The sequence below is a fragment of the Silurus aristotelis genome (assembly GCF_946808225.1).
Source record: "Silurus aristotelis genome assembly, chromosome: 17".
Lineage (NCBI taxonomy): Eukaryota > Metazoa > Chordata > Actinopteri > Siluriformes > Siluridae > Silurus > Silurus aristotelis.
Genome location: NC_139590.1, coordinates 807604 through 817833, shown reverse-complemented (window position 1 = coordinate 817833; position 10230 = coordinate 807604). Strand labels below are relative to the sequence as shown.

The window sequence follows — 10230 nt, the reverse complement described above, 5'->3', positions numbered from 1 at the left end:
CAGTGTTTCTGAACGACTCAAATTGAACGAGTCAGTAAATCTGAACAAATCTAATTGAACGAGTCAGTAAATCTGAATGACTCTAATTAAAAAAGTCAGTGTTTCTGAATGACTCTAATTGAACAACTCAATGTTTTTGAACGACTCTAATTGAACGAGTCAGTGTTTCTGAATGATGCTAATTAAACGAGTCAGTGTTTCTGAACAACTCTAATTTAACGAGTCAGTGAATCTAAATCACTAATTGAACGAGTCAGTGTTTCTAAACGACTCTGATTGAACGAGTCAGTGTTTCTGAATGACTAATTGAACGAGTCAGTGTTTCTGAACGAATCTAATTGAACGAGTCAGTGTTTCTGAACGACTCTAAACGAGTCAGTGTTTCTGAACGAATCTAAATGAACGAGTCAGTGTTTCTGAACGAATCTAATTGAACGAGTCAATGTTTCTGAACGACTCTAAACGAGTCAGTGTTTCTGAATGAATCTAATTAAACGAGTCAGTGTTTCTAAATGACTCTAATTAAACGACTCAGTGTTTCTGAACGAATCTAATTAAACGAGTCAGTGTTTCTGAAGAATCTAATTAAACGAGTCAGTGTTTCTGAACGAATCTAATTGAACGAGTCAGTGTGTCTAAACGACTCTAATTGAACGAGTCAGTGTTTCTGAACGACTCTAAATGAGTCAGTGTTTCAAAACAACTCTAAACGAATCAGTGTATCTAAATGACTCCTTTAAATCACTTTTATATCCCGAAACATGTTTGTTGTTGGTAAGACATGTGACTGCCCTGGGTTGTACAGCAGCAGCTGATTGGTTGGTGCTATTAAAAGTTTAGATTCTGTACCAAGTAAAGAAACCAGCAATTATCGATCACGATTGAAACGATCACCAGTTTAAATGTGGTTTCTTGCAGGAGTCCTGCGTCTGTTTGTCCCAAAGCAGGAGAGACAGCATTTTATTTCAGCACCTCTTTATTTCATTTATTGTTCATTGTTTATTTCTTTCTCTTAAAACCTGCAGCATCACATATTTTGTTCAGTTCTTCTCGTCCGTACACAGTGTCAGTGTAAGTCATGTACATTTACAGATTAAAGAGAATCTTTACACATCTAGACGTTTTTACCTAAATAAGATCACTGGCACATGGCTCATGATTCTAAAGTCGTATTTGTTTCTACTCGAATTGAATATAAACACTGAGATTCACACAAACAGCGTAAGACACGAACACGACACGAGGCTACGTCACGTCCTGGGTTTACACAACAATTACACATCCTGACGGATGCTTATGGACGAGAGACGAGGCAGGACACGACCACTAAGACAGAAACACACACATTTACTTCTGCATCATCTACTCCAACACCAAAAGGACTGCAGATCACAGGGAAAATATTAAAAATAAATAAATAAATAAATGAGAACACACCTGAGGAACACACGAGTCTGAAGCTCCGTCTGAGGGGTTTTGTGTTGCGTGTATTCTAATTTGTAAATAATTTAATGTGTAAAATGTTCATATCCAAATCGCGTTCATGGGATGGATGATAAATTGATGTTCATGAGCACAACAGCACCACCTAAAGGGCTTTAGAAAAACACCCAGAGTCATGTGACCATAGTGTTAAAGGTTTTTTTTGTTTGAATAAAAAACTAGTTGTGATTGGATGAAGAAAAGATCAGATAGTTTTGTTGAAAGAAAGCGAGAGAATGTGATTGGATTGGACATGTTACACGAGTAGGACAGGAGAACGTTTGACTGATTGAGCTCAGAGTTTTGAGAAACTTTTGGAATGGGATTGGAGAAGCAGATTTAATTGGACACTCGTATATTAAGAGATTTCTAGATCTCACACAGACGGAGCTCATAGTGTGGAACTAAAAGCTGCATTATTACTGATTCATTCACAAAGACCTGAAATACAAAAAAATACAATCAGCTGATTAACAGAAGCAACGACATCCCACAACATCAGTAGGAGGAGAAGGACATAGACAAGGAGGAAGATGAGAAGAATGAGCAAGAAGATGAGGAGAAGGAGGAGGACATGGACAAGGAAATGAGGAGGAGGAAGAGGACGAGGAGAAGGAGAAGGAGGACATGGACACGGAAGAAGAAATGGAGGAGTAAGGGGATGAGCAAGAAGATAAGGAAAGGGAGAATGAGGAGAAAGATAAGGAGAAGGAGGACATGGACAAGGACTTGGGTGAGAAAAAGGAAGATGAGGACAGGGACGAGAGAGAGGAGGATTAGGTCAATGGATGAGGAAGAGGATGTTGAGGTTGAGAAGGATGATGATGATGATGAGAATTGGGAGAAGGTGGGTGAGAAGGACAAGGAGAGGAGGTTGAGGATGAAGATGAAGATGAGGTTGAGAAAGGATCCCGCTGATCTCAGCCTGAGCCAAGTCAATGATGATGCTATTAAGTTCTCTATGAAGAGAGTGAGTGTGATGAGTTGTGCTGCATGGTCTTCCTCAGCAGTCCAAATGCCTGAATAAGGTTCGTGAATAACACCAGAGTAGGACACGAGTCAGTTTCAAGTCCAATCAGATCAGCACTCTTCTGAAGCCCCACCCACTAAAGGGTCCACACTTCCTGTCTCCGTCCATCACGTGACCTCTAGCGAGGCGGGAGAGACGCGATCACACTCGGCGCGAGACCGCAGGCTGTGCCATTGTTCCACCGGCGTACGCTGGGAACGCAGTAGACGCCGCCAGTGCGTGGTCTCAGCCGGCCCCGTGGAGAACTGACCAATCACCACGCGGCCCACGAAGTCGTTACTGCTCTTCATATTGTGGCCGTAAACTAGTGAAAAGATCAGAGGAGAACATTTTATAGAACAGTGAACCAAATAACCCAACATTTTTATATTATAATAACGTGAACTGGGGATGGGAGTCGCCCACTGGTTACAGCATTAAACCTATGACCAGAAGGTCATCAGTTTAAATCCCAAAACCAAAACAAGCTCATTTGTGAGCTTTTGAGCGATGCCCCAATCCCTCAACTGCTCAGTGGTCATCGTAAGTCGCTCTCGTTAAATCTCAACACAGAGATTTTAATAATAATAGAAACAAATCAATTCGAACGATGTTGTTGTTGTTGTTGTTGTTGTTGTTGTACATCATCATTGTCTGTATATTTTTAAACAAACGCTGATTCCTTCTCAGGTTCAAGATATACTGTATATCTCATTAGCTTTCACGTTCCTCACAGCCCTGGGTGTAGCATGATTTAGTACAATGGATGTTGGAGGTGGGACTTTTAGAACATCAGGTGGGTTGAACATCTGATGACAAGCTTAAGTTCAGATCACAGCTGCGTAACCCAATTCTGAATACCAGAAACGTTCCTCAAGTAACTACCAGTGATACTGTAGAATTTCTGAAGGTGAGCCCAAAGATCTTTTTATGAGATTAATTCTCCTGAAGATAATCTACACCATTTTTTCCCTAATTGAGTAGGAAACAGAAAGAAGCCTTGAAAACAAGCGATTCCAGAAAGTTCTGTAATTATGAGCAAAGATGTGTGATGTAGAGCTGCAGGTCTGAGCCACAGCAGAAATGTTTAGATTCATGACGGTAAAATGTTCTACATGTACGCTGTAGGTCCTGAGGGGAAAGCGGAGAGAATTATAATGGTGTAGGCCTCACACTGAGCTGTGGAATATCACTTTCTACCATGGTCACTTCAGCATTGAGGAGTTCAAGCTGTTATTGATGTTTGCAGAGTGAAACTGACTGAATAGATCCAAAGAACACTTCAGAAAAAGAGAGAGAACTTCCAGTAAATCACAATCCACGATTCAGACCTGAACTTCCTTTCAGCCAATCACAATCCACGGTTCACACTGACCAGGTTGTAATGTATGTTTAAACATTAGACACCACATAATCATCACATTATTAAATATGAGGCAGAAGGAAGTCGGTAATGAAATTGTATTTGTATTCGTCACCAAGCAACCGGAGCACTCGAGGAACCCGTCTCCTTCAAGAGATCTCAGTCTCCCAGGACGGCCGCTAGACATCGTTATATTCAGACATGTTCATGTTTTCTATTAAAAAATCTCCCCTTAAGTCTGCAGTCTCTCACACCATGTGGGAATTTAGGGTTTTCTCTAAAAAACACACACACACACACACACACACCCCCACACAGTTGTCCTGATGTTACAACGAGCGTCACTCTGAAGACATGATGGCGCGTGGGAGTTTTAAATAAAATCACGTCTCTGGCAGAGGTCCTGAGGGAGCGGGCGAGGGCGAGGTCATGACATCATCATGATGTGTCTCTGCCTGACGTCAGCACTGGACACGGTTCATGTTTAACAAGAGGAACTGACTGAGGAACACAAGATGGACGAGGATGAGGACTGGAGATTCTTTCATGCTCTTCGATCTCTTTAACGATACAAATTACATGATGTAATTCAGAGTAATTATACTGATGATATTGTTGAGGGTGAGGGTGGGGATGGTGATGATTGTGATGATGGTAATGATGATTGTGGTAGTAATAATGATGGTGGTGTTAATGGAGATGATGGTGGTGGTGTAAAGGGTGATGGTGTTAATGGTGATATGGTCGTGGTGGTGATAACAGAGACAGTGATGATGATGATGATCTTGATGATGATGATGATGATTATTATTATAATGGTGATAAAGGTAGTGGAAAAATTTATGATGGTGATTATGGAGATGATGTTAATGATGAAGATGGTGATGGTAATAATGCTTGTGGAGATGATAGTGATGATGGCATTTCAGCTGATTTAATTTCTTCAATTTAAAGGAGAGAGAGAAAAAAGAGAGAAAGAGAGCGAGAGCGAGAGCGAGAGAGAGAGAGAGAGAGAGAGAGAAAGAGAGAGAGAGAGAGAGAAAGAGAGAGAGAGAGAGAGAGAGAGAGAGAGAGAGAGAAGAGCAGGCTTGGTGAGTGAAGCACCACAGGAAGCAGATCGCCTGATGGGAGCCAGATTTATGCAGAACACCACGTCTGGTTCCTCTCACACACATCAGACACATCAGACAGCAAACAGCAGGGAAAGAGCATCATTACACACGGATAACCTACTGCTGAGAGAGAGAGAGAGAGAGAGAGAGGAGAGAGAGAGAGAGAGAGAGAGAGAGAGAGAGAGAGAGAGAGAGAGAGAGAGAGAGAGAGAGAGAGGGAGAGAGAGAGAGAGAGAGAGAGAGAGAGAGAGAGAGAGAGGCTGATTAAGAGTAAAAGAGAGACACAAAAGGATAGATAGACAGATAGAAATACAGATAGAGAGATAGAGAGCACTAAAGACAGCTGGAGGACAGTTCCACCAGGTTGGTGTTGATGTGGGCATGACTGGAGAGGCGCATGTCCATCAGCTTCCTCTGATCATGTAAACTGAAAAAAACACCATATGCTGCTCACCTTCAGTCTTATGCTTCTCTCTCTCTCTCTCTCTCTCTCTCTCTCTCTCTCTCTCTCTCTCTCTCTTTTTTCTTTATTTCTGTAGTTCTTAATAACAAATTGCCCCTTATCTCTAATGAGCCCCGCCCCCTTTCCCATTAGTAACTCACAAATTAGCATATTTGGACCCTATGGGCTCATATTATATTATAATATAAAACCTCCCCGTTATGAGTTTTGTTGTTCTTAATAAATCACATTAAATTTTATTTACAATAAAATATAGATAAAATGTCAAATGTTGAAAGTGAGACATTTTGAAATGTCATGCTAAATATTGGCTCATTTTGGATTTCATGAGTGCTACACATTCCCAAAAAGTTGGGACAGGTAGCAATAAGAGGGAGGAAAGTTAAATGTACATATAAGGAACAGCTGGAGGACCAATTTACAACTTATTAGATCAATTGGCAACATGATTGGGTATAAAAAGAGCCTCTCAGAGTGGCCGTGTCTCTCAGAAGATGGGCAGAGGATCACCAGTTCCCCCAATGCTGCGGTGAAAAATAGTGGAGCAACATCAAAAAGGAGTTTCTCAGAGATAAATTGCAGAGTTTGAAGTTCTCATCATCTACAGTGCATCATATCATCCAAAGATTCAGAGAATCTGGAACAATCTCTGTGAGTAAGGGTCAAGGCCGGAAAACCAGACTGGATGCTGTGATCTTCGGGCCCTCAGACGCCACTGCATCACATACAGGAATGCTGCTGTAATTGAAATCACAACATGGGCTCAGGAATACTTCCAGAAAACATTGTCGGTGAACACAATCCACCGTGCCATTCACCATCGCCGGCTAAAACTCTACAGGTCACAAAAAGAAGCCGTATCTAAACATGATCCAGAAGATCAGGGGTTTTCTCTGGGCCAGGGCTCATTTAAAATGCACTGTGGCAAAGTGGAAAACTGTTCTGTGGTCAGACGAATCAAAACTTGAAGTTCTTTTTGGAAAACTGGGACGCCATGTCATCCGGACTAAAGAGGATCAGGACAACCCAAGTTGTTCTCAGCGCTCAGTTCAGAACCCTGCATCTCTAATGGTATGGGGTTGCATGAGTGCGTGTGACATGGGCAGCTTACACATCTGGAAAGACACTATCAATGCTGAAAGGTATATCCAAGTTCTAGAACAACATATGCTTCCATCCAGACGTCGTCTCTTTCAGGGAAGAACTTGCATTTTCCAACATGACCAGTCCACATGCCAGACCAAATACTGCATCAATTACAACATCATGCTGTGTAGAAGAAGAATCCGGGTACTGAAATGTCCAGCCTGCAGTCCAGATCTTTCACCCAGAGAAAACATTTGGTGCATCATAAAGAGGAAGATGATAGAAGAAGACCTGAGACAGTTGAGCAACTAGAAGCCTGTATTAGACAAGAATAGGAGAACATTCCTATTCCTACACTTGAGCAGCTTGTCTCCTCAGTCCCCAGACGTGTACAGACTGTTATAAAGAGGGGATGCCACACAGTGGAGACATGACCTTGTCCCAAATTTTTTTAGATGTTTTGATGCCATGAAATTCAAATCAACTTATTTTTCCCTTAAAATGAGACATTTTCTTAGTTTAAACATTTGAGATGTCGTCTGTGTTTTATTCTGTATAAAATATTGAAATTTGAAACTTCCACATCATTGCATTCTGTTTTTATTCACAATTTGTACAGTGTTCCAACCTTTTTTTGGAATCGGGTTTGTACGAAGAGGGATCAAAAAGTTGGCAGATGGCAGCACAAGGCTGCATGCACAGTCACAGGGAGCACCGACTTTCTATAATCATTGTGCAGAAAGATATGGTTCTGTAAATGTAATAGATCGATTTACAAACTCCATGCCAAATCCATGGTATATAGAATATTGTAGAACTGATTGATTTCCCCCTGATGACGTGTTGGGTATAATAAACATGATTTCAGGTGTGAAAAGTGAGGGTGAGGTGTACAGACTGTGGAAAATGTTCTCACTGTATGTTTAATGAAAGAAATGGTTTCATTCCATCCAATTAATTTCAGGGTGGTTGCATTTTAAATACAACACAGCGAGTGCTGCCGGATCAGCATCAGGGGGAGACCGGATCTGACCGAGAGCATCTCTGCTGCAGGATGGAGAAGAGCGTGAGGGGAAGAGCTGCTGGTTTTCTGAGGATAATTAAAGAAAGCAGTGAGACATTTTTGTTACATTTCTGTTCAGAGGAGAAGCAGAGCTGAGTGTGAGGAGAGGATCATGTTCGGCTTCTGAGGGCTCCAGGTCTAGAGCTGGAGAGTGTGTGGGTCTGTGTGTGTGTGTGTGTGTGTGTGGTGAAGTGCGTGTATATAACATTTATATTTACAGCATTTGACAGCTATATATATATATATATCTCATTCATACACCTGAGCAGAAATGGGGTTAAGGGCCACGCTCAGGGGCCCAGGAGTGGCAGCTGGGTGTGGCTGGGATTTTAACTCATGACCATAGGATTCAAAGTTTAATACTTTAACTACTGATGATGTGTGTTTTACCTGAAAACACCAGGCTAACCTCACTCAGCTCCTCATGAGGAACCCGGAAGCTGAAGGACTCGTTGAAGTAGGGGTCAATGGTTCCCCTCATACACGACGTCTTCTTCGTCTTCACCAGCTTCAGGCCTGCCACCAGCTGAACCTTCACGAAGGGATCTGAACCCAAAACCAAGTGGGGAGATTTCAACTTCAACAATTCCTAATGTGACTGTTAACACACTTATAAACACACACACACACACTTATAAACACACACACACACGTACAAACATGCCTCTTTTTTCCACACTGACTAGATCACTCTGTCCTCTAACACGATCCCTCAGCAAGTGTCCTTCCTCTGAGTGACACGTAAACGGCTGTCTCTGCTGTATCTGCCCTCTTCTACATACTTTATACACAGTACAGCTCACCAATACTCATGATTGGTTAGTCTCACTGTGATTGACAGGAGAGAGAGATTATGCCCCTCCCACCCAGGCCAATTTATCAAGTTTGGACAGAAAACTTCAACCTGAAAAAGCTTCAATTTCCAGCAAAACCACTGTGTTCATGTTAAAAATGAAGGAACCCAAAGAATGAGAAGAAATTAGGAGGATTGAGGAGGAACATGGAGGAGCAAGAGGATTGCAGAGAAACATGGAGGAATGAGAGTAACAGGAAAGAAAGAGAGGAGGAATGAGAAAAAAAGGGGAAGGGATGAGGAGGGAGGAGGAATATGGAGGAATAAGAGAAATGCAGAGAAACATGGAGGAATGAGAGGAACAAGGGGGAAAAAGAGGAGGAATGAAAAGAAATGAAGGAATGAGGAGGAACAAAAGGAACAAGAAGGTACCTGAACCCTGGCACATGTCAGTCTGCAGCAGCTGTTTGGCCCTGATGACGTCCACATTCAGTCGCCCGGCACTTGGCAAGTAGTTTAATGACAGCAGCAGTTCCCCGAGTTCCACCTCATTCTGTACAACACACACACACACACACACACACACACACACACACACACACACACACACACACACACACACATACACATCGTTTATCAACATTTAAATGGAAAATATTACTGATATTGTTGAGAATTGTCTGGAGTTGCCTGATCTGCTCCAGTTTCCTAAAAAGCTTCATAGAAACTGTATTTGATATTGTCTCAACATTTTTTTATTTATTTAATCAAATTGCTGTTGTAAAATTTCTTGAAAACGTATCATCATACGTCATTACTCAGCGTTATGAGTTGGAGGAGCTGGAGCAGATCGGGTCGTCTGATTTGTCGTGATGAACTACATCATTGTCATTTAATCTTCCTGAGTGTGAATGTGAACCTGTGAGCTGGGAACGAGAGCCTTCCACCAGTGTCCTCCTTTCACCAGGTCCACCTCGCTGAGCGGGAGCGTAACTTTGCCGATAACGCAGTGGCGTGAGAACTTGTCAAAGTCCAGGACGGAGAGCAGCAGCGTCCGGCGCTGGGCCTCGAGAAACGGCAACTCGAATGTGAAGCGCTCCTCAAATACAGGGTTCTGCGTCTTGCGCTTGACGCCGGTCTGACGTGAGTTCTTGTGGTCCGGCAGGAGGCTCATCTTGACGTAGGGGTTGGAGTGAGCCACACCTGCACCAGGAGAGGGCAGGTCCCGCGCTTCGATGACTCGCACGATCAGCTGGCAGCGCACAAGATCGTACTGCGTACTGAAGTGCAGGAGGCCGAGCTGGTAGCGCAGCAGGAGCTCCTCGTCACTCAGAGAGTCCACATCATCTCCTCCAGATTCGGACGAGTACAACCGAGGCTCCAGCTTGCGGTAATAGTCGTCTGGAGGAGGCTGTGCTTTGCGCAGGGGCTGAACAGCCTCCTTTCTTGGGGACATGGCCCAGAATTCAACAGGCTTCGTGTCCACCAGTGGGGAGCTTGGACGCCGCGAATCCAGACCTGAGATCCAGAAAACAACAAGAATAATACAACATCAAATCATGGAGATTAGAGGTCGGACGATTAATCAGTTCTGCCGATTAATCACCACTGATTGCTGAAACTTTTAGCAAAAATCCTTACAAATAGTTTTTCCAGGTTTCGTTTGTTGCTGGAGTGGCTGAGAAGGTCTGTTGTCATTATACAGTACGAGAGCGGCCTCTAGAGGCAAATCACTGACATTTGTTTTTACATATGAGACTGAGAGTGCTATATTATATTTATCATTTATCATTTATTAATTATATCATTATATTTATTAATGAATATATCCATATTTATTTAATTTAGCACATTTGTTT

General features: G+C 42.6%; 1 protein-coding gene across 1 annotated transcript in view; it reads right to left on the bottom strand.

Moving 5' to 3' along the window:
• Positions 1 to 958: 958 nt before the first annotated feature.
• syt17 (synaptotagmin XVII) overlaps positions 959 to 10230 on the bottom strand; it is a 35273-nt gene continuing 26001 nt past the window's right edge. Inside the window, exons 5-8 of the mRNA XM_083566744.1 lie at positions 9291 to 9889; positions 8804 to 8924; positions 7969 to 8124; positions 959 to 2816 (exon numbers count right to left, since the gene is read on the bottom strand). Of these exons, the coding sequence (XP_083422870.1) occupies positions 2620 to 2816; positions 7969 to 8124; positions 8804 to 8924; positions 9291 to 9889 (1073 nt within the window). The 3' untranslated portion in view covers positions 959 to 2619. The remainder of the gene's footprint in view (positions 2817 to 7968; positions 8125 to 8803; positions 8925 to 9290; positions 9890 to 10230) is intronic.